Source organism: Hemitrygon akajei, chromosome 1, assembly GCF_048418815.1.
Source record: "Hemitrygon akajei chromosome 1, sHemAka1.3, whole genome shotgun sequence".
NCBI lineage: Eukaryota > Metazoa > Chordata > Chondrichthyes > Myliobatiformes > Dasyatidae > Hemitrygon > Hemitrygon akajei.
Window position 1 is genome coordinate 163,033,385 of NC_133124.1, and position 25,085 is coordinate 163,058,469.

The window sequence follows — 25,085 nt, forward strand, 5'->3', positions numbered from 1 at the left end:
GCCTCAGTCCACTCCGACGATAGCCGCTGTATAGGGTGGTCTTTTTTAAAAACCTTTGGCACGCTACGTCACGCGCCTGCGCAGTCTAGCCTCTTTTCCCAATCAGTTTTTTAAAAACGGCTTCTCTCTGAGATGCCTTTGCTTCTTCCCTCTCCACCTCTTGCTTCGATTTAAAAGACCGTTGAAAATTTCCTCTCCTTTTTTTTAAACCTTTGGCACGACACTCACAGATATTCACAATCACTCACAATCACTCACAGTCACACACAGACAATCATAGTCACACACAGTCACTCACAGACACACACACACGGACACACCTGCAGTGCGGACAGGGACATTTCCGGTACGTCTCCCCCTCCCTCGGCCGTTAACTGCTGCAGACGGACAATGAACTGATCGGGGTCGCGTGTCTCAAATACTGGCCCGAACTCTGGGGAACAGAGAGCATCAGTGACAGGAACAGAGTGACTGGGGTAGTGGGGGGATGAGGATGGGAGTGTGGGGGTTGTCCCCATTCCCTCTTCATCCAGTCCCCCTCACCCCTCCTCCTCATTCCCACCTCCCTCCTACTTACCCCCTCCTCCTCACTCCTTCCTCACCCCCTCCTCCCCACACCCTCCACATTGCTTCTTCTTCCCCCTTTCCCCTCACCACCTTCTTATCAACCCTCCACTTTTTTCCTCTCCTCCCTCACTACCTCCTCCCCTCGCTACTATTCCCTCCTCCCCATCACCTTCCCTCATTGACCCTCAGCACATCATCTGACCTCTTCACCCTCACTACCGCTCTTACCTCTCCCTCTCTCTTCCTCGCGCACATTGCTCATCCCTCCCTTCAATCACGTCATTGAGTAGATTTAAAGCAGAGGTTGGTAGGTTCTTGATTGGTCAAGAATTGTGGGGAGAAGAGGAGAGTGGGATTGAGAGAGAAAATAAATCAGCCATGACAGAGAAGACTAAATGGGCCAAATGGCCTAATTCTACCATTCTTATGGCATTATGGGGCAAGAAGGTCATCGTAACACACTCAGTGAGCAGGGAGAGGTGGAACTGCACTGGACTCACCTGGATCGTTGAACGGTACCAGGATGTAGGAGGAGGGCTGGAATCGGGAATTCCGGGTCCTCTGCACGATTTTGATTGTCCTCTGCTTGGCTGCCTCGATGCTGTTCCGCATACTGCCTGTGGTGTCAATGACGAAAGAGATGCCGGAGGGAGGGTCCACACAGAGGAACCTGCAGAGAACAGGGGAGATTCACCCAGGTCCATAGCCAGCCCTACACCATTCCCCATCTCTGTGACCCCTCTCTGTCCCGTGCACCCATTCCTGTCTCTGTGACCGCCCTCCAACCCTACATCCATCTCTGTGACCCCTCTCTGTCCCGTGCACCCGTTACTCTCTCCAGCCCCTACCCATCTCCATCTCTGTTATCCCTCTCTGTCCCCTGCACCCGTTCCTGTGTCTGTGACTGCCCTCCCTCCAGCCCCTACACCCCTCCCCATCTCTGACCCCTCTCTGTCCCCTGCACCAGTTCCTGTCTCTGTGACCACCCTCCAACCCTACACCCCTCCCCATCTCTGTGACTCCTCTCTGTCCCATGCACCCGTTACTCTCTCCAGCCCCTACCCATCTCCATCTCTGTAATCCCTCTCTGTCCCCTGCACCCGTTCCTGTGTCTGTGACCACCCTCCCTCCAGCCCCTACACCACTCCCCATCTCTGTGACCCCTCCCTGTCCCCTGCACCAGTTCCTGTTTGTGTGACCGCCCTCCCTCCAGCCCCTACACCCCTCCCCATCTCTGTGACCCCTCTCTGTCCCGTGCACCCATTACTCTCTCCAGCCCCTACACCCATCTCCATCTCTGTAATCCCTCTCTATCCCCTGCACCCATTCATCTCTGTGACCGCCCCAGCCTTACACCCTCCCCATCTTGTGAGCCTTCCGCCCCTTCACCCCTCCCAGTGACCCCCTCTAGCCCCTAAACTGCTCCTGATTTCTCTGTAGCCCCTTTAGCCTTACATCCTCCCCATCTCTCTCATCCCTACAGCCCTCCCCATGACTCCTTCTGACCCCTGTACCCCAACCTGTCTCTGTGACCACTCTGGCCCCTACATTCCGATTTGCTCCGACATTCCCAAGAGGCAATGATCCGTACTGCAGGAATTTCAGGTCACCGACTGCATCTCGAATATCCAGGAAGAGTTCAAGGGAGGCCTGTGTAGCGATTGCCGCTGCCCGAAGGTGTTCGTGTCCATGAGGAGACGAGAGTGTATCCTTGTTAATCCCACCGATCCCAAACTCAGTCAGATCCAATGTCCCACCGTGACTGCACTTGCCTGGAAAGAGGAAAATCCTGGGAATTCACCACATTCTTGGCTGCTGGGGGATATCTGACACCCACAGCTCTCCCTGTGTCTGTGACCTCCTTTGGCTCCTTCACCTCTCTGTCTCTGTAACCCCCTCTTGCTCCTACAACCCTCTCCATCACTGTGATACCCCCCTCCAGCTCCTACACCCCCCTCCATCACTGTGACTCTCCCCCTGCAGCTCCTACAACCCTCTCCATCACTGTGACTCTCCCCCTGCAGCTCCTACAACCCTCTCCATCACTGTGACTCTCCCCCTGCAGCTCCTACAACCCTCTCCATCTCTGTGACCCCATTCGACTCCTATACCTCTGCCTGTCTCTGTAACCACTCCCCCACCAGCTCCTATACCCCTCCCCGTCTCTGTGACCCCCCCCCCTCCAGCTACTATGCCCCTCTCAGTCTCTCTGACCCCCTCTGGTTCCTACACACCTCTCCATCTCTATAAACCCCCCCCACCTGGCTCCTACACCCCTCACAGTCTTTCTGACTCCCTCTGGCTCCTACACCCCTCTTTCTCTGTGACACCCCTGACCCCTACACCCATCTGCATCTTTTTGACGCCCCCCAGCCCCTACATCCCTCCCTGTCTCTATGACCCTGTCTAGGCCCGACACATCTCCCCATTTCTATGACCGGCTGTCCCCTGCCACATTGTTCCACCTCTGGGGTTTTGCTGTCTGCCTCCACTGTTACCTTCGGGCTTGCTGGAGAGTATGAGACTGAAGTAGCCGGTGGTGATGAGTTTGCGACTGATGATGTTGGACTGGATATTTTCCTGGCAGCTTTCTGGGCTGGAACATTTCTGGCAGGTCTTGTCACCTCTCCCTGCAGCAGGAACAGGAACACTGGGTCCATTGCCCTCTCAATGTGCCAATTTCCCCCCTTCTCACCATCCTCCTCAAGTCCCCCTCATCCCCATGCTCAGACCCTAAGTGACCACAACGTTCCAAGTGTGACCTCACCAATGTTCTCTAGAACAAAGAACACTACAGCACAGGCCATTTGGCCTACAAACTTGTACTGACCCTAATTTGTTCAATCTAACCCTTATCTTCCACATAACCCTCCATTTTTCTTTAATCCACGTGTTTCTGAACACCCCTAATGTTTCCCTCTCTACCACCACCCTGGCCGTGCATTCTGAGCACCCACCACTCTCGGTGTACTTCTGACATCCCTCCTACACTTTCCTCGACTCACTTTGAAGGGATGTCCTCTGCTGTTAGCCATTATCTTATCACCTCTCATCCTCCTTTGCTCCAAAAAAAAGTCCTAGTTCGCTCAACAGTTCCGTATTCTCTAATCCAGGCATTGTGCTGGCAAAATCTCTGCACCCTCTCCAAAGCTTCCACATCCTCCCGAGAATGAGACCAGAACTTCAAATGAGTTGATTTGCTGAGGTGGTGCATCTCATGGGCTGGGATGGTCTGATCCATGCTACATCTCTAAATAAAATGGTAAAAATATATATTGGCCTCTCCCACCCTCCCTGGCAGCTCATTCCACACACCCACCACTCCCTGTGTAAAAATCATACCTCTGGTAGATTCATTCCTGCCCCCCCCCCCCGTACATTCCTCCAGTACGAGAATGCCCCCTCGTATCGACTATTTCCACCCTGGGAAAACGTCTCTGACTATCCTCTCTATCTCTGCCTCTTACCATCTTGTACACCTCAGTCAAGTCACCTGTCATCCTTCTTCACTCCAGAGGGAAGAGCCCGAGCTCGCTCAACCCTTTCACATAAGACACGCTGTCTAATCCAAGTATTGTCCTTGTAAAGCTCCTCCTATCTGAATGTCTAAAGCTTCCCTTTGCTTCCTGTACTAAGGTGACAAACTGAACACCGTCTGGAGGCGCCAGTGCAGAGGATCGGAGGGAACTGCAGAGGGTTAGAGTCTCAGCGATCTCCATCACGGGAACAATCCTCCTCCCCAGTGAGAAAAAACAACTCCAAAAGGCAATTCCTCAGAGGGTGGTGTCTATCACCATGGAGCCCCACTGTGCCCCCTTCCCATTGCCACCATCAGGGAGAAGGTCACAACCTCGACTTTTCAGGAGCAGCTTCTTCACCTCTGCCATCAGATTTCTGAACGGTTCATGAACCCATAAACAGCAGTTTCTACTTTGCTCCCTTTATTATCCCATTTATAGGAGCTCCATTACGTTTACAGCTCTCTAAAATTCCAAATTTAAATTCTTACTCGGTTATTAAACAATCTTTACAGATTTGGATTCAGTTCCATAATTTTTAAAATTTTAAACAATTTAAGTTGTCTAGTTTTTTTATATCGAAACTTTTCATTTAAACCTTCAATAACCGACCCCATTTTTCTCCTATGGAAAAATAAAGGGATCTAATTTTTTACAGATTTATTTTGTAATGGTCGATTGATGACTTTTGAAGAGTTAATTAACAAATACTCTCTCGGTCATACACATTTTTTGCAATATTTTCAGGTTAGACATTTTTTACAACAATATTTACCTAAATTTCCATACTGATTTGTTGGATACCATTTTGAAATTGAATCCCTTAGTGAAAGGTTCCATTGGTAGAATTTATAATTTACTCTTGTTACAAAAACAAAAGCTATCACTAAAGATTAAACAAGATTGGGAGAGAGAACTTAATATGATCTTTGTGAATGAAGATTGGGTTCAAATTTTGAAAAATGTAAATTCTTCTTCTATATCTGCCAATCACTGTTTAATTCAATTTAAAATTGTCCATCGTTATTATTTAACAAAGGAGAGACTATCTAAAATATTTCCTAGTGCATATAATTAGTGTGATAGATGTAAAACTGAAGTAGCTACTTTGTCACATATGTTCTGGTCATGTTCTTCATTAAAACCGTTTTGGAAATCTGTATTTTCTACAATCTCTAAAGCTCTGAAAATTAATTTACAACCTAATAGATTAACTGCTCTATTTGGAATAGCTCCGCATCATATTCAGGGTATTTCATCTTCAGATCAACGTGTAATTGCATTTGTTACATTGCTGGCAAGAAGGGCTATTTTATTAAAATGGAAAGATATCTCTTCCCCTACATTAATTGAAAGGTTTTCTCAAGTGATGTTATGTCTCAGCTTGGAAAAAATTAATAGAACTTAGTATGAACCTGGATTTGATTTTGAGAGAAGATGGGGCTGTTTTGCCAAATATTACCATTTAATTTGAATTATTCTATATGGTTTCCTTCCAATTTTATTATCATTTTTAAAAAATGTGAATTGGCGGTTGATGACTTTTTTCTATATATCTAGATGACGGTTAAACGTATTGCTTCCGGGGGCTGATTCCTAATGGGGTTTTTTTTATGTAGTTAATGGGGGGGGGTTTCTTAGTTAGATGGGGTTCTTTTGTTTCCTTCTTTTTTCTATATATAATTTTTTTTTCATTTTTATATATTACGATTAGCTTTTTTTCTTCAGCTCTATTAATTGTATACATTAATTTGTTGAAGTTTTGTATTATTCTGTAGTCGTAGAAGATTATGTATTAATAAAAAGATTATACAATGAAAAATATGATCCTATTTATTTATTTTTGCATTTCTTATTGTAATCTATCATGATTCTTCATTTATTGCTCTGTACTGCTCCTGCAAAACGACCCATTTCACGGCATAAATCAGTGATGATAAACCTGATTCATTCACGGATTTACTCTTGCTCATTCTAACTTTACTGTTCATTTAGAGATGCAGCACGGAACAGCCCACCGAAACACACTAACTCGTTACTCACCAATTTAACCCTAGCCGAATCACAGGACAATTTACAATGACCAGTTAACCAACTAACCTGTGTCATTGGACTGTGGGAAGAACCCGGAATACCGGGAGGAATCCCACACGGTCACGGGGAGAACGTACATCTGGCACTGGAATTGAACTCAACACTCTGGACGTCCCAAACTGCTGCGCTAGTTGTGAGAAACCATTCACTGACGTCGGCAAGCGTTAATCCGAAAGGCTGCGGCCCCCTCACCTGCTAAATTCCCGATCGTCCCACTGGGATCGATGAGGTTCCTGTTCGGACTTTTAAAGCCCAGCTCCACCCAGTTGCTGTGGCTGTAGAAATCCTGAAGGAAAATGGCACTTGGAGTGATGTGGACAGTTTAAAAAGGACAAGGTTAAACTAGAAAGAGCAGGATTTACAAGGACGTTACCGGGACTCGGAGGCCTGAGTTCCAGGAGGAGGTTGAATAGATTAGGACTTCACCACAGGATATTGAAAGGAGATTTGATAAAGTTATACAAAATTACGAGGGATTTAGATAGGGTCGATACAAGCAGGCTTTTTGCACTGGGGTTGGGTGTGACTAGAACTAAAGGTAAACATGACAGATTATGCAGATGCTGGAAATCCATAGCAACACACACAAAATGCTGGAGGAACTCAGCAGGTCAGGCAGCATCTATGGAAAGTGTGAAGCAGCCGACACGTGTATGTATACACGTCTTAGACACATGTATATATAGCTAGGGAGTTAAAGAGTTGTGCACAGCCCTGCAATAATTTTATGTATTGCACTGTAATGCTGCACGAAAGAACACATTTCATGACGTGATGATAAAGCTGATTCTGATATGGATCTCTGTTGTGGACTGAGAGTGGGAAGGGGGCAGGGAAAGGAGAATGATGGTTGGGGAAAGGGGAAGGGAGAGGGGATGGAGCACCAGAGAGATCAATAAACCAATTCCATAGAATCAAATGACCTTGCCTGATGTCTCAGGGCTGGGTATGTCTGCACCCATGCACCCCCTGCCCCCGGCATTCCTTCTCTGCCACCTGTCCTACACTCCCTCCTGTGGCACTCCACCCCGGCCATTCCCAACATCCAGGTTTACAAACTCACATTCCATTCCACGCTGACAAATACACTACTTTGGAAAGATCTTAGGCACCCTAACTATAGATATGTGCCTAAGACACATATGTTCTGGGCCTGGAGGGATATGGACCAAATGCAGGGAACTGGGACTAGCTGGGTCAGCATGTTGTGTTTGGGCTGAAGGGTCTGTATCTATTCTGTATTGCACTGTGACTCTTATTATCCTGAGGACGGGGGTGAAAAAGTGCTGGTGGAACCAGGTCAGTGACCCATCAGGGAATAATTTATTAAATTATCTTAAAATTGAATCATTTTATCCCGGTCAATGTGGGCAGTTTTAATACCATTTAAATATCACAACACAATATTGTGATGACAATACTGTAACACACACTCCTTGCCAACCTCCTCTTCACGACATTCTCCCTCCTCTCTATCCCTGTGGCAACACTCTCTCATTGATAACCCTTCCTGTACACTCCCTCCTCACCGCCCATATCAGGCATTCCCCCTCACTGCCCCTCCCACAGTTACCAGGAGGAACTTGGCACCGTGCTCAGTCACCACTGCTCCCACGTTACCAGCCTTTCCACAGCATTCCCTTCTCAGCCCTCCCATGGAGTCGCTCCTCACCGCCCCTCCCATGGTGCTCCCTCCTCACTAGAGCTCCCAACTCACTCCCCCTACAGCATTTCCCCCACACTGCCCCTCCCACAGTGCTCCCACCTTACCACCCTTTACACAGTGCTCCCTCCTCACCCCCCTCCCATGGAATTCCCTCCGCACTGCCCCTCCCACGGTGCTCCCTCCTCACCGCTCCGAGGGCTGGACCTACCTGTAGTGTGTGGAGAGTGGAGCCCATGGACTGCAGTGCAGAGAACCGTTTGTTCTCCAGTATAGCCCTAACCACACTGGCCTTGCCCCTCAGTAGCAGCTTCTTGCCCTCCAGGATTGTCTCCGAATCAAAATGCCTCTCACTGGACAGTGCAAACAGCACGTCCACCAAGGTGTTGGCCTCCTCCATCACCGTCATGCACTGACTGAACCGTCGGACAGATACCGGCTCTCCATAGTATATGGCAAAGAGTCTCTCTGCTGTCAGGTCACGGCCCTGCGGAGGAAAAGCCTTGTATTAATGTTCTGCACTTGGGGCAGACCACTGCACAGTTCCAGTCTCCGTGTCCCTGGGTCAGACCCACACCGGGAGCACCGTGCACGGTCCCAGTCTCCGTGTCCCTGGGTCAGACCCCCACCGGGAGCACCGTGCACGGTCCCAGTCTCCGTGTCCCTGGGTCAGACCCCCACCGGGAGCACCGTGCACGGTCCCAGTCTCCGTGTCCCTGGGTCAGACCCCCACCGGGAGCACCGTGCACGGTCCCAGTCTCCGTGTCCCTGGGTCAGACCCCCACCGGGAGCACCGTGCACGGTCCCAGTCTCCGTGTCCCTGGGTCAGACCCCCACCGGGAGCACCGTGCACGGTCCCAGTCTCCGTGTCCCTGGGTCAGACCCCCACCGGGAGCACCGTGCACGGTCCCAGTCTCCGTGTCCCTGGGTCAGACCCCCACCGGGAGCACCGTGCACGGTCCCAGTCTCCGTGTCCCTGGGTCAGACCCCCACCGGGAGCACCGTGCACGGTCCCAGTCTCCGTGTCCCTGGGTCAGACCCCCACCGGGAGCACCGTGCACGGTCCCAGTCTCCGTGTCCCTGGGTCAGACCCCCACCGGGAGCACCGTGCACGGTCCCAGTCTCCGTGTCCCTGGGTCAGACCACATCTGATTTAATAGTCTCATATCCCCACTTTGGATGGATCCATCATTGATGACATTCCCAACAATGTCCATGTCACATGTATTCTGGGAAACAGACTGCAAATACAGAATCCTTTTGTGTAATCCACTCTCACTCCCCTACACAGCCTCCCCACCCACCTTCCAGTCGAAGAACTGAGCACAGATTAATGCACCCTCACTTACGTCAGCCTGGAAGGTACCCTGGGGCATAATGTTTCCTCGTGGACTGGGAACTTGCTGGAAGACCGTGAGGATGGCTTGGAGGGCTGCCGTCTTGGTAATATTGTAATGTGTTCGGCTACCTCTTCCGAAGTTTGGCATGAAGCATCGGATGAGCCCGGCAGCCACTAGAAGCAGGAAGACCTGCGGAAGGAATCTCACCATCTTGAGCTCTCCCCTGTAACACAGAACAAATGGTGACAAGGCTACTCAGCCCATCGGTGCTACCCCACTGCTTCATCACAACTCTCAACTGACAATCTCCATCTTCCAGCCCGTTTCCTGCTCACTTTAAAACAGATAATTCTATTTAGAACATCATAGGAAATCGACATTCAGCCCACAATGTCTGTGCTGCTCACCATGCTGAATTAAACTAAATCCCTTCTACCTGCACATGGACAATATCTGCACATTCAAGTACCTATTTCAGAGCCTCTCAATCACATCTGTTGCTTCTGCCTCCATCACCATCTTTGGCAGCACATTGCAGGCACCCAGCACTTTTTGTGTAAAAAATAATGCTCTATACTTCTCCTTTAAACTTTCATTCCTCTCACCTCAATCTGTCCTCAAGTAGCTGACATTCAAAGTTCAAAGGAAATTTATCATCAAAGAATGTTTATGTCACCATATGCTGCCCTGAGAGGAGAATAATAGTGAAGTTATGTACGTGGGTTTAATGTCTGTTCAGAAATTCCAAACCAATACACTTGTCCAATCTCCCCTTCAAACTCAGGTTTCCCTGATCAGGGTCACTTGAGACCATGAGAGGAGATGGTAGATGATCATAAGAGCATCTGAGGCATATCACAAGTTCTGGTTCTGTGACCACTGACACTGGGCACATTCTCTGATGAGTATTAATGATGGCTGAGCTCTCCAGTCTTGTGAAGACACTGCCCAGAAGCAGGCGATGGCAAACCACTTCCTGGAGAAAAGTTTGCCAAGAACAACCATGGTCATTGTCATGGAAACACTAACTGAGAACCCCCAGAGTGAATTCGAGTTTCATTTTAAGTGTTTATTAACATGACATCATGGAGAGTCTGCAGCAGTCTCCACCACCACCAAAACTGATTTTAGGTAAAACCGAGCTCATATTTATACAGCAAAACAAACAACTTCACATAACTTTGTTTGGCATCCCAAGGTTAGTACATGATCAATTGCTTAAAAGACATGTCAATTATCTCTCAGCGTGTCTAACAGTTCTTCCTGCTTCCTGTTATCAGGACTCATAATTTACCCCCAGGCGCATCCTCCCTCCTGGTTCCAGGGGTCTAGTGTCTTATATTTTGGATTTCCAGGTGCTGCACTTATCATCCAAGGTTATTCTCGACACGCATCAGCTGTCTTAAGCCCAGCTGCTCCAGAATGGTCAAGTATCCCATCATACACTAGCTGTAACCATTTCTACCACAAGACCATCATTGCCTATATCATACTACACGGCACATAATGAATGAATGAACAACTGTTTTTCTTGCCTGCACTGCACTTTCTCTGGAGCTGATATGCTTTATTCTGCATTCTCTTATTGTTTTACCTTGTCCTATATGCAAAATAAACTTTTCACTGTATCTTGGTACAAGTGGCAGAAGGAGTTCAAGCCAGATAAGTGTGAAGTGGTTCATTTCTCTTTCAGTAATGGGGTGACCACAACTGAATGCAATTCTCCAGATGTGGCATAACCAGAGTTTTATAACCGCGGGAGGAGTGGCGAGGAGGAAGGAAGAAGCATTGCGGGAAGAGGGTGAGGAGGGAGTCTGAGTTCCTGAGCTATCCCGAATTGGGACGTGAACCTCTGCTGTGTCATAGGGCAATGCAGCACAGATACAGACCCTTCAGCAAAACCCGACCATGTCCACCCAACTAGTCCCATATTAAGTTCATTTCCCTCCGTGTACCTATTCTCTAGATCTGGAATGCCACAGTCTATCTAATATCAGCCTCCAAGTCTATGCTCAGACTCCAGAGGAAACAGCCCAAGTGTGTCCAAACGTGCTTTGCAGCTCAAACTCTCTAATCCTGGTCACCTCTTCCACACCCTCTCCAAAGCCTCCACACCCTTCCTGTAATTGGGTGACTAGAACTGCTGATCAATAACGATTTCGACACAGTACTTTGGGCTGAAATGCTTCCCTGGATGATCCTCGGCTTTCTCAGTGCTGACAAGTCCAGACGTCGTCTAATACAAACAAACGAAATTCTGCAGGTGCTGGAGATCCAGAGTAACACACAAAATGCTGGAGGGACTCTGTTTCCTGATGGTGGAACACGAACTCATCGTCGGCTCAACTATGACACTCCAATTAAACTGTTGCGGTTGAGAGCAGAAAATGATCAAGTGTTCAGCGCTGCCTGTCTGTTTGACTGGTCTCTCTGTCTTCTCTCTGCTGCTGTCTGCTGGGAGGTGCAGGAGCCTTGGGTTTCGGGAGCAAACCCCGAAGCTACCGAGCTCCTGGGCAAGGTTCAGTCACCTCACCTCTCCGTGCAGGGCTCACATTCGGGGACTCTGCAGTTTGTGTTCAAAGGCTTTTTGTTTACTTTGTTTTTACTATTAATGCAATTTAATCAAGTTGCTTCAGCGCTGAACTGACTTTGTGGCTATAACCATCGGCTCAGGGCTCAACTGACTGTAGCTGTGGCTGTAACCATCGGCTCAGGGCTGAACTGACTGTAGCTGTGGCTGTAACCATCAGCTCAGGGCTGAACTGACTGTAGCTGTGTCTGTAACCATCGGCTCAGGGCTGAACTGACTGTAGCTGTGGCTGTAACCATCAGCTCAGGGCTGAACTGACTGTAGCTGTGTCTGTAACCATCGGCTCAGGGCTGAACTGACTGTAGCTGTGGCTGTAACCATCGGCTCAGGGCTGAACTGACTCCGTGGCTGTGTCTGTAACCATCAGCTCAGGGCTGAACTGCCTGTAGCTGTGGCCTGTAACCATCAGCACAGGGCTGAACTGACTGTAGCTGTGGCCTGTAACCATCGGCTCAGGGCTGAACTGACTGTAGCTGTGGCTGTAACCATCGGCTCAGGGCTGAACTGACTGTAGCTGTGGCCTGTAACCATTGGCTCAGGGCTGAACTGACTGTAGCTGTGGCTGTAACCATCGGCTCAGGGCTGAACTGACTGTAGCTGTGGCCTGTAACCATCGGCTCAGGGCTGAACTGACTGTAGCTGTGGCTGTAACCATCGGCTCAGGGCTGAACTGACTCCGTGGCTGTGTCTGTAACCATCGGCTCAGGGCTGAACTGACTCCGTGGCTGTGGCTGTAACCATCGGCTCAGGGCTGAACTGACTGTAGCTGTGGCCTGTAACCATTGGCTCAGGGCTGAACTGACTGTAGCTGTGGCTGTAACCATCGGCTCAGGGCTGAACTGACTGTAGCTGTGGCCTGTAACCATCGGCTCAGGGCTGAACTGACTGTAGCTGTGGCTGTAACCATCGGCTCAGGGCTGAACTGACTCCGTGGCTGTTCCTCGATATTTCATGCATCCCTCAGTCTCCTACACTCCGAGGAAAAATGTCCTAGTCTATCCCAGCTCCCCTTTTTACTCAGTAACTCGAGTCCTGGTGAATCTTTCCAGTTTAAAGACATGATTCCTGTAGAAGGGCGACCAAAGCTGAGCATAATACTCCATCTGAGGCCTGGTCTGTCCAACCAATCCCTCGAGTCTGGCAAAATCATCACGAGTCTTTCCAGTTTATTAGCCTCATTCCTATCGCTGAGTGACCAAAACAGAACGCAGTACTCTGAGTGAGAGATGCCTGGCCTCGCCCTATTAACTTAATCCCCCAAGTACGGGGCAACATTCTTGCAGATCTTCTTCACATCTTTTTCCAGTGGTGATGTCTTTCCTACACATATGTGACCAAACAGGTACGCGATACGCCAAGCACGGCCCTTACCCAGCTTTGAACAATGGCAACACTTCTACCCTGTGAATAAGCCTTCAGAGGCTGGCTGTGCTGCATTTCTACAAGACGTGGGTAAGGCCACACCTTCCAGAACCTGCCCCTCACCGAGGGCAGCTTCCAAATGAAAGTCTCCTCCTGCTCTCTAGGGTGGCCTCATGATCCCGGGGATATCTGGTTTGAGCAGAGAGAGTTGGGAAGGATGGGTGGGAGTCTGGCCCTCGGAGAGGAATCAGAACGGCAGAAAGTGGAGAAGCCAGCCCAGTCCCCCACTGGCAAAGCCACCCCCACCATTGAGTCACTTACATTGTCTGCTGTCTCAAGAAAGCAGCAACCTTCGTCAAAGACCCCCACCGTTCATGACAGGCTCTCTTCTCGCTCCTACCATCAGGAAGGAGGTGCAGGAGCCTGAGGTCCCACACCACCAGGTTCAGGACAGCTACTTCCCTTCAACCATCAGTGCGAGTAACTTCACTCACTCCCACACTGAACTGGACTCGATAACTCACTCCCACACTGAATTGGACTCGATAACTCACTCCCACACTGAACTGGTTCCCCGACCCACACACTCACTTACAAGGACTCGATAACTCACAATCTTAGTATTATTTGTATTTATACATTAGTTGTTTGTCAGTCTTTGCCTGCTTTTGTTCAGAATTTCATATATTCCACTGTCTTTCTTTATCGTTTCTACTTCCTCCCCTTCAATCATTCGGTTCTCGAACCAACCGACACAATTCTGATCACTATCCCTGTATAAAACACTAGGACCACGTTGCACTACACTGGACTTTGTTTTGCACTAGTTGTGTTCTGCCCAGTAAAAAATTGTGAGAATATTTGTGAATGTTGTGTCTCTGACACTCTGTGCCTGTGGTGCTGCTGCAAGGGTTTCATTGCACCTGTACGTATGTGGGCCCTACACCCCTCCCTGTCTCTGTGACCCCTCAGGCCCCTACACCCCTCCCTGTCTCTGTGACCCCTCCTTTGGCCCCTACACCCCTCCCTGTCTCTGTGACCCCCCCCACCCCGGTCCCTACACCCCTCCCTGTCTCTGTGACACCCCCCCACCCCGGTCCCTACACCCCTCCCCGTCTCTGTGACCCCTCAGGCCCCTACACCCCTCCCTGTCTCTGTGACCCCCCCCACCCCGGTCCCTACACCCCTCCCTGTCTCTGTGACCCCCCCCACCCCGGTCCCTACACCCCTCCCTGTCTCTGTGACCCCTCAGGCCCCTACACCCCTCCCTGTCTCTGTGACCCCTCAGGCCCCTACACCCCTCCCTGTCTCTGTGACCCCCCCCCCCCCGGTCCCTACACCCCTCCCCGTCTCTGTGACCCCCCCCCGGTCCCTACACCCCTCCCTGTCTCTGTGACCCCTCAGGCCCCTACACCCCTCCCCATCTCTGTGACCCCCCCCCCCCGGTCCCTACACCCCTCCCCGTCTCTGTGACCCCCCCCCGGTCCCTACACCCCTCCCTGTCTCTGTGACCCCTCAGGCCCCTACACCCCTCCCCATCTCTGTGACCCCCCCCCCCCGGTCCCTACACCCCTCCCCGTCTCTGTGACCCCCCCCCGGTCCCTACACCCCTCCCTGTCTCTGTGACCCCTCAGGCCCCTACACCCCTCCCCATCTCTGTGACCCCCCCCCCCCGGTCCCTACACCCCTCCCCGTCTCTGTGACCCCCCCCCCCGGTCCCTACACCCCTCCCCGTCTCTGTGACCCCCCCCCGGTCCCTACACCCCTCCCTGTCTCTGTGACCCCTCAGGCCCCTACACCCCTCCCCATCTCTGTGACCCCCCCTTTGGTCCCTACACCCCTCCCTGTCTCTGTGACCCCCCCCCCCGGTCCCTACACCCCTCCCTGTCTCTGTGACCCCTCAGGCCCCTACACCCCTCCCCATCTCTGTGACCCCCCCTTTGGTCCCTACACCCCTCCCTGTCTCTGTGACCCCCCCCCCCCCGGTCCCTACACCCCTCCCTGTCTCTGTGACCCCTCAGGCCCCTATACCCCTCCCCATCTCTGTGACCCCCCCTTTGGTCCCTTCACCCCTCCCTGTCTCTGTGACCCCCCCCCCCCCGGTCCCTACACCCCTCCCCATCTCTGTGACCCCCCCTCTGGTCCCTACACCCCTCCCTGTCTCTGTGACCCCCCCCCCCCCGGTCCCTACACCCCTCCCTGTCTCTGTGACCCTCCTCCCCCCTCTGGCCCCCACACCCCTCCCTGTCTCTGTGACCCCTCAGGCCCCTTCACCCCTCCCTGTCTCTGTGACCCCCCCCCCTCTGGTCCCTACACCCCTCCCTGTCTCTGTGACCCCCCCCCTTTGGTCCCTACAACCCTCCCTGTCTCTGTGACCCCCCCCTTTGGTCCCTACACCCCTCCCCATCTCTGTGACCCCCCCCCCCCTCTGGTCCCTACACCCCTCCCTGTCTCTGTGACCCCCCCCCCCCCGGTCCCTACACACCTCCCTGTCTCTGTGACCCCCGCAGGCCTCTATACCCCTCCCTGTCCCTGTGACCCCCCCTCTGGTCCCTACACCCCTCCCTGTCTCTGTGACCCCCGCAGGCCTCTATACCCCTCCCTGTCCCTGTGACCCCCCCCCTCTGGTCCCTACACCCCTCCCTGTCCCTGTGACTGCCTCAGACCCCTACAGCCACCTGTCTCTGTGGCCACCTTAGGCCCCTACACCCCTGACTGTCTCTGTGACTTCTACACCTCTCCCCATCTCTGTGACCTCCCTCTCTAGCCAGTACACCCCTCCCTCTCTGTGAATCAATCCAACCCCTAAACCCCCTTCTGTCTCTGACCCTCCTCCCCGTCTCTGTGTCTTCCCTCAGGCCCCTACACCCCTCCCTGTCTCTGTGACCCTCCTCCCCCTCTCAGGCCCCTACACCCCTCCCTGTCTCTGTGATCCTCCTCCCCCCTCTGGCCCCTACACCCCTCCCTGTCTCTGTGACCCTCCTCCCCCCCTCAGGCCCCTACACCCCTCCCTGTCTCTGTGACCCTCCTCCCCCCTCCGGCCCCTACACCCCTCCCTGTCTCTGTGAACCCCTTCAGTGCCAGAATCACATTCACTGATCCGATGACGTACTGTCGCTGCCTCTTCCCGATTCCACATCTGAGATCCTGAATTCCACACTCCATGGCAGAGCCTCAGTTTGTTGTACCTGCAGAGACTTGTCTTAAATTTCTGGTCAACTGTAAACACAACTAGAAACCTGCTTTGACATTAACACATACACATCTCCAGAGAAAGGCACTGTTCAAATCCTCTCTGCGGCTGAAATTGCAAGAAAATTTACTTCTTCAATCACTACAGAATTAACTATTTTGAAGGACTATCCATTATTTACAGAAATAGATCATCACGCAAACCCTCCCCGCAACTAACTCATCACCCCAGCAGAGTAGAGTCTATTTGCAACTTCTGTGTCATTTCTCTCAAAGCAAGGTGCCACACAGCGATATGACCAGGCTTCAGTTCCCGATCGAGCGAGGGGTAAAGACTCAGACCCCACTCTTCACCCTGCCCAACTGAGGCCCTGAGGTCTTTCATGTCGAGTAGAGTGGGGCTTGGGTTGATGTTGCCCCTTTTCCGCCCCTCCTGCAGTGCACTCTCCTCACCAACTCTCCCAAATTGCGACTCTCCTTCCTTTCATCCCCTCCCACATTGTGGCATTCCCTCCTCGCAACCCCATCCATAGCGCTGTGCTTCCTCCGCACCTCCACTCCCCTCCCTCATCACCATTCCTCCCGAGTGCCGCGGTCCCACCTCGCAGCCCCTCATGCAGTGCAGCACTCCCTCCTCACCACCCCTCCACTATGAGGTGCTCCCTCCTCACTGCCCCTACCACAGCGCTCCCTCTTTACTACTCCTTCCAGAGTGCGGCACACCTGCCTCACAGCCTCTCCTTCCTTACCGTCTCTGTCACAGCAGAGTGCTCCCTCCAATTCAATTTTGTGACTGTGTTTTACCCACAACGTGTCTTTTTACTGGAAATACAGCCAACGCCCCATCTGTGCGGTGACAATCCCTCCTCACTTCCTATTCGCCTATACACCTTCTTGCTTCTCCAGACTGGGCTGGGCCGTTAAAGGCACAGTCCCTGGGTGAGGTTTAACCACATCTTTCCTACACTGGGCAACAAGAACTGCACAAATACTCCATGTGAGATCTCACGAGTGTCTCATACAGCTATAATGTGACATACTCAGTGCCCTGACTGAAGAACGCCAGTGTTCCAAGCTCAGCACTGGTCACAACATCTATGGGGATGTGAGAATGAAGATCACAGAAACCAGCCTCCCCTCCAAGGACACTGTCTACATCTCTCACTGTCTCAGTAAATCCACCAGCATAATCAAAGACCCCACCCACTCTGCCTGAACATTCTCTCTTCTCCTCCTTCCATTGGGCAAGGTACAAACGCCCAGAAGCATATACCACCTGGGTCAAGGTCAGCTTCTACCCCACTGTAACAATTAAATGTTCCCCTAGTACGATAAACTGGAGACCTGACCTCACATTTGACTACGCTATGACCACGTTTCCCTGCACTGCACTGTCTCAGGTAACTGCTGCACTTTACTCTGCATTCTGCCTTCATTTACCTTGTTCTACTTCAAACCACTGTGTAATGACACGATCTGTAGGAACCGTGTGCAAGGACAAGATTTTCCCTTTTCCTTGTCCTATGCGACAATAATAATCAATAGTTCAATGATTCCAGTCAATATCAGAGAATGCAGACAATATACAACCTGACAGCCTTGAAACAGAAAACCCCCAAAGAATGAATAACAGAAAAAAAGATAAAAACCCCAAAGCCCCCTGCCCCACTCCATGCACAAGCAGCATCAACCCCACTCCCCCTCCCTCTCCCCCAAATTATTCCAGCATTCCCACCACCCACCATGCAAGCAAAAGCAAATCCCCCAAACAGAGACCATGGTCTACAGTCCGTCAAAAACGAACTGTTACAAAAGCGATCACATTTATAATTCCTGTACCCAGAGCTCGGGTTGATGAAGGCCGGTGTACCAAATACTTCCTTTCCCTCCCTGTCCACCTGCAAAGCTGCTTTCAGGTCATTATGTACCTGTACCTGTGTTCTGCATCACTTCCCCGGTCCCGGCCGTTTACTCTGTAAGTCCTACCCTGGTTTAACTGACCAAAGTAGAATAGCTCACACGCGGCTGAGTTAAATTTCACCTGCCATCCCTTGTTCACTTTCCCTGTTGAGCTGGGTCTTAGACAACGGTGTTCTCTGTCCACCACACTGACAATTCTGGTGTCACCTGCAAATGTAGTTATTTATTTAGAGATACAGCATTGGCCCTTCGAGAAACTCTGACCCAGCAACTCCACAACCCCGATTAACACAAACCTAATCACGGGACAAATTACAATGACCCAGTAATCTACCCAGTACATCGTTGGAAACCAAAACACCCGGAGAAAACTTGAGAGGGTCTGTGTGGGCTGTGGGCTGCGGGATCTCAAGGAGTGACACAGTTGGAGAGGGAGGAAGTAGAACCGGTGACAACCAGTGGGAAACGGGAATGATGGAGGCTCAGTTTACAGTGCTGATCTTAGTGTGGTGGAGGGGGTAGAGGGGTTGGAGTGGTTGGAGGGTGTGGAGGGCTGGAGAGGTGGAGGGGTTGAGGGGGTGGAGGGGGGTGAAGAGAGTGGAGGGAGTGTGTGAGGAAGGCCTGTCACTGATTACAGACGGCACATGGCACATTCAGTAAAACACTCAAAGGGTCATCCACAGACATTATTCCCCTCTGTCATTGTGGTGAGCGCACACATCACAATAAATCACCAGTCACAATTTTACACTCATCCCCAGCAGTAATAGGTATGAAAAAAAGAAACACACTATGTCATGGTTTAATTATCTCAGGTCAATTTATTCACATTCATCTTTCCAGTAAGTGTTTTACTGAAGTGTCATGATAATCTGACGTTTCTCTCCTCCACAGTCACTGGGTCTGAAACAGAGCTGCTGCATAGAGCTGTCTAATATAGAGGCAGCAGCAACCTGACAGGTGTGCTGATGGTGGAGGATGCCATCTTTAACTGGGTCAAGGGTTATGTTACCTAATTACTCATCTTGTGGTAAAGTTTTGGGGTTTATTTAAGTTATTTAACTGGGAAATGGTGACTCCTATAATGAGGTATATGTGTTTATTGTGAGAACTGGCAGTAGAGTTTCAGATTGTGTGAAATGGAAGATAATTGAGTTAATTAGCTTTTGGTTGGTCCAGGGGGAGGGGCTTAGAGTTATAAGCCTCGGGTTACCAAGGCTTTGGGGGTTTTTTAAAATCTTTTTTTCTGTTTAGTCTGAGGATGGCGGTTAGCCAGACAGGCAACAATTGCAAGCTGTATATATATTGTATTTTTTTCCATTCTTTTCCGTGTTTTGATGTGGACGTCCAGGTTTTAGTTTTTCCACTATTTTGGTAAATAAAAGCACCTCAATCTATTTTTGTGACTCAAGCCATCTAGTTATTCTTCTTAGGCAGTTGACCCACGGTTATTTGTGACAGAGTGGAAGGCAAGAGGGGGTGGATGGGTAGAGGGTTGGAGGGTGTGGAGGGGTGGAGGGGGTGTAGAGAGTGGAGAGAGTGGAAGGATGGGGTGGAGTGCGCAAAGATTAGAGGGGTTGGAGGGGCTGGAGGGTGTGGAAAGGGTGGAGGGTGTGGAGGGGGTGTAGGGGTTGTTGGTTAGAGTGGGTGGAGGGGTGGAGGAGATGGAGGGGTTGGAGGGTTTGGAGGGGTTTTCTCTCCAAACATACCTTTGCTCATTGTGGCCAAAAGGTTCTATTTTAACTTCATCAGTCCACAGGACTTGTTTCTAACATGTAACAAGCTTGTTTTGATGTTCTTTTGCAAACTTCTGATGCTGAATTTTGGCTGCAATGGGCAAAGGTATGTTTGGAGATAAAACGGTGCAAAATTTCATGAAAAGAACACCTCTCCAACTGTTAAGCACGGGGTTGGATCGATCATGCTTTGGGCTTGTATTGCAGCCAGTGGCACAGGGAACATTTCACTGGTAGAAGGAAGAATGAATTCAATTAAATACCAGCAAATTCTGGAAGCAGACATCACACTGTAAAAAAGCTGAAGATGAAAAGAGGATGGCTTCTACAACATAATAATGATCCAAACACACCTCAAAATCCACAATGGACTACCTCAACAGGCACAAGCTGAAGAGTTTGCCATGGCCCTGACAGACCCCCGACCTAAACATAATTGAAAATCTGTGGAAATCATGATCAGTACTTAGTAACACCCCCTTTGGCAAGTATCACAGCTCGTAAACACTTTTTGTAGCCAGCTAAGAGTCTTTCGATTCTCGTTTGGAGGATTTTCACCCATTCTCCCTTGCAAAAGGCTTCTACTTCTGTGAGATTCTTGGGCCATCTTGCGTGCACTGCTCTTTTGAGGTCCATCCACAAATTTTCGATGATGTTTAGATTGGGGGACTGCGAGGGCCAAGGCAAAACCTTCAGCTTAAGGTAGTCCATTGTGGATTTTGAGGTGTGTTTAGGATCATTATCCTGTTGTAGAAGCCATCCTCTTATCATCTTCAGCTTTTTTACAGACGGTGTGATATTTTCTTCTAGAATTTTCTGGTATTTAATTGAATTCATTCTTCCCTCTACCAGTGAAATGTTCCCCGTGCCACTGTCTGCAACACAAGCCCAAAGCATGATCGATCCACTCCCATGCTTAACAGTTGGAGAGGTGTTCTTTTCATGAAATTCTGCACCCTCTTTTCTCCAAACATACCTTTGCTCATTTCAGCCAAAAAGTTCTATTTTAACTTCATCAGTCCACAGGACTTGTTTCCAAAATGTATCAGGCTTGTTCAGATGTTCCTTTGCAAACTTCTGACGCTGAATTTTGTGGTGAGGATGCAGGAAAAGAACCACAAAGAACAAAACAGCACAGTACAGGCCATTCGGCCCACAATGTTGTGCTGACCCTTAAACCCTGCCTCCCATATAACCCTCTTCCATAAATTCCTCCATATATCTGTCTCGCAGTCTCTTAAACTTCACTAGTGTATCTGCCTCTACCACTGACTCAGGCAGTGCATTCCACGCACCAACCACTCTCTGAGTGAAAAACCTTCCTCTAAAATATCCCCTTGAATTTCCCTCCCCTTACCTTAAAGCCATGTCCTCTTGTACTAAGCCCTGGTGCCCTGGGGAAGAGGCACTGGCTGTCCACTCTGTCTATTCCTCTTAACATCTTGTACACCTCTATCGTGTCTCCTCTCATCCTCCTTCTCTCCAGAGAGTAAAGTCCTAGCTCCCTTGATCTCTGATCATAGTCCATACTCTCTAAACCAGCAGCATCCTGGTAAATCTCCTCTGTACCCTTTCCAATGCTTCCACATCCTTCCTATAGTGAGGCAACCAGAACTGGACACAGTACTCCAAGTGTGGCCTAACCAGAATTTTATAGAGCTGCATCATTACCTCACATCTCTTAAACTCTATCCCTTGACTTATGAAAGCTAACACTCCATAAGCTTTCTTAACTACCCTATCTACCTGTGAGGCAACTTTCAGGGATCTGTGGACATGTACCCCCAGATCCCTCTGCTCCTCCACACTCCCACGTATCCTGCCAATTACTTTGTACTCTGCCTTGGAGTTTGTCCTTCCAAAATGTACCACCTCACACTTCTCTGGGTTGAACTCCATCTGCCACTTCTCAGCCCACTTCTGCATTCTATCAATGTCTCTCTACAATCTTCGACAATCCTCAACTCTATCCACAACACCACCAACCTTTGTGTCATCTGCAAACTTGCCAACCCATCCTTCTACCCCAACATCCAGGTCGTTAATAAAAATCACGAAAAGTAGAGGTCCTAGAACCAATCCTTGTGGGACACAACTAGTCACAACCCTCCAATCTGAATGTACTCCCTCCACCATGACCCTCTGCTTTCTGCAGGCAAGCCAATTCTGAATCCACCTGGCCAAACATCCCTGGATCCCATGCCTTCTGACTTTCTGAATAAGCCTACTGTGTGGTACCTTGTTGAATGCCTTACTAAAATCCATGTAGATCACATACACTACAATACCCTCATCTATATGCCTGGTCACCTCCTCAAAGAACTCTATCAGGCTTGTTAGACATGATCTGCCCTTCACAAAGCTATGCTGACTGTCCCTGATCAGACCATGATTCTCTAAATGCCCATTGATTCTATCTCTAAGAATCTTTTCCACCACAGACGTAAGGCTCATTGGTCTATAATTACCCGGACTATCCCTACTACCGTTTTTGAACAAGGGGACAACATTCGCCTCCTTCCAATCCTCCGGTACCATTCCGGACAACAAGGACATATAGATCCTAGCCAGAGGCTCAGCAATCTCTTCCCTCGCCTCGTGGAGCAGCCTGGGGAATATTCCGTCAGGCCCCAGGGACTTATCCATCCTAATGTATTTTAATAACTCCAACACTTCCTCTCCCTTAATTACAACATGCTCCAGAACATCAACCTCACTCATATTGTCCTCATCGTCATCAAGTTCCCTCTCAGTGGTGAATACCGAAGAGAAGTATTCATTGAGGACCTCGCTCACTTCCACAGCCTCCAGGCACATTTTCCCACCCTTATCTCTAATCAGTCCTACCTTCACTCCTGTCATCCTTTTGTTCTTCACATAACGTAACTTTGCTCATTGCGGTCAAAAAGTTCTATTTTAACTTCATCAGTCCACAGGCCTTGTTTCCAATATGCATCAGGCTTCTTTAGATGTTCCTTTGCAAACTTCTGACGCTGAATTTTGTGGTGAGGACGCAGGAAAGGTTTTCTTCAGACGACTCTTCCATGAAGGTCATATTTGTGCAGGTGTCACTGCACAGTAGAACAGCGCATCACTACTCCAGAGTCTGCTAAATCTTCCTGAAGGTCTTTTGCAGTCAAACTGGGGTTTTGATTTACCTTTCTAGCAATCCTATGAGCAGTTCTCTTGGAAGGTTTTCTTGGTCTTCCAGACCACAACTTGACCTCCACCATTCCTGTTAACTGCCATTTCTTAATTACATTATGAATGGAGGAAACGGCTACCTGAAAACACTTTGCTATCTTCTTATAGCCTTGTCCTGCTTTGTGGGCATAATCTATTTTAATTTTCAGAGTGCTGAAAGTTCGGCTGGCAGCGTTAGTCTAGAGAAACCTGAGGTGCAAAACATTCTCAACAGAGCGTCTGGTGCTGTGAAAGATTTTCCGGGGACATGTTCAATGTCATAACAGTGTCACATAAGCCTCGTTCTGGAGCTTTGCAGACATGGAGGCAAGTAATCTGTTTTGAACTTAGTGCCTGTCCAGGAGCAGCTGAAGCATTCACAAGCCCACAAGAGAGCCAGCATCTCCGTTTGATTTGGGTGCAATGCTGTTCAGGAGGAGTCAGTGCTCGTGATGTATATGCCACTAGTTTCCATACACTGCTATAGTCTTGCATGAGCACTCTCTCCAAGCTAAAGGAAAAAGCATTTGCTTAGACCTTCATTGATTTGTTTGGATCAAAGAACACCAGTGTTAGTGGAGAGGTAAGATCCGCTTTAAGTGATGAGAATGTCTTTTGTGTTGCATCCCAGGTCCAGACATTTCTCTGAGAGAGATTATGTGATGGCTTTGATTTCTCTGCCAACTCTGGAATGGACTTCCCCAGCTGGTTTACCATGCCAAGGAAACTGTGGATTGTAGGCTGTTCCATATTCTGAACGCCTGCAAGTTTGTCTGAATCTGTGGAGAGTTGGTGGCCTAAAACCTTCACCTCACATTGCTTTTTGTTCAGAGTGATTCCAGCTTGATTCAGTTTCTCCAAGGCAGCTTCCACTCGTTTGTCACGTTCTTCACTTGAGCCTCTGAAGATGAGTCCATGTGGCAGACTACACTTTCCAGTCCCTCCAAAATTTGAAAGAGTGCAGGGGAAGATGAGATGCCAATGGGGAGTCTCTCGAAGGGCTTCAGCCTGAAACATCAATGTGCTATCTTCCATAGGTGCTGTCTGGCCTGATGAGTTCCTCCAGCATTTTGTGAGTGTTGTTTGGATTTCCAACATCTGCAGATTTTCTCTTGTTTGGTCTTGAAGGCATAGTGTCCATATAGTGTGATAAATTTTCTGAGCTAAATGGATCTGCCAGAACCCTGAGTTTGCATCTAGTTTGGTGAAGAACGTTCTTCCACCCAGCATACCCAATGAGTGCTCAACAGAGGGAAGAATACCCCTCTCACACCTCACTGCATTATTCAATTTTGTTAGAACACCATAGATCCTCACTGTGCCATTTGCCTTGGGAACAGGAACAATGCCTGCACACCAGTCTAGTTATAATGTCAAATGTCTCCATTTTCTCAAGTTCAGAATTGACTTTATACATCACTGGGACTGGTACTCATCTCACTGTTGTCAGAGAGTAGGAGATCACTCTGGCCTCATTTGGATAAGGTCTCTTCTTTCAGTACCCCCAGACCCCTGAACAACTCTGGATACTTCTGCCACTAAACATTTCAAATCCAACCTTGTAATGAGGTTTAGCCTCTTGGTGGCCTGTTGTCCCAGTAGTGGTGAGAAGAGGCTCTGACCAGCATCAACAACCTCCTTTAACTGTTTCTCATTTTTACAGATGGAAATTTTTTTACATTTTTACAGATTTTTATCCTGGCCCCATGAGCACTTTCTTTGTTGGGGTTAATGTAAAGTCTGTGTTTTATTTACACCAGTTTTGTGAACAGAAATTTGGGGACAGCTGAACCATGTGCCCCAGTGTCCATTTTGCAATTGAACAGCAGCCTTATCTACTTGAATCTGGACACCCAACGAAAGCTCTCTCTTTGTCTGAATCATGGTCTTCTTTGGCCTCCTGAAGAACTGTTTTTGAGT

General features: G+C 49.6%; 1 protein-coding gene across 2 annotated transcripts in view; it reads right to left on the bottom strand.

The window, feature by feature from the left end:
* Positions 1–17,165, bottom strand: part of LOC140731875 (von Willebrand factor A domain-containing protein 7-like) — a 42,733-nt gene extending 25,568 nt beyond the window's left edge. Inside the window, exons 1-9 of one of the 2 annotated variants that reach the window (XM_073053813.1) lie at positions 17,076–17,107; positions 16,247–16,322; positions 9,192–9,405; positions 8,054–8,329; positions 6,372–6,465; positions 3,066–3,197; positions 2,159–2,339; positions 1,068–1,237; positions 321–433 (exon numbers count right to left, since the gene is read on the bottom strand). In XM_073053813.1, the coding sequence (XP_072909914.1) occupies positions 321–433; positions 1,068–1,237; positions 2,159–2,339; positions 3,066–3,197; positions 6,372–6,465; positions 8,054–8,329; positions 9,192–9,405; positions 16,247–16,299 (1,233 nt within the window). In that variant the 5' untranslated portion in view covers positions 16,300–16,322; positions 17,076–17,107. Of the gene's footprint in view, positions 1–320; positions 434–1,067; positions 1,238–2,158; positions 2,340–3,065; positions 3,198–6,371; positions 6,466–8,053; positions 8,330–9,191; positions 9,406–16,246; positions 16,323–17,075 lie in introns of both variants that reach the window. The other variant, XM_073053822.1, reaches the window with a different exon arrangement.
* Positions 17,166–25,085: the final 7,920 nt, after the last annotated feature.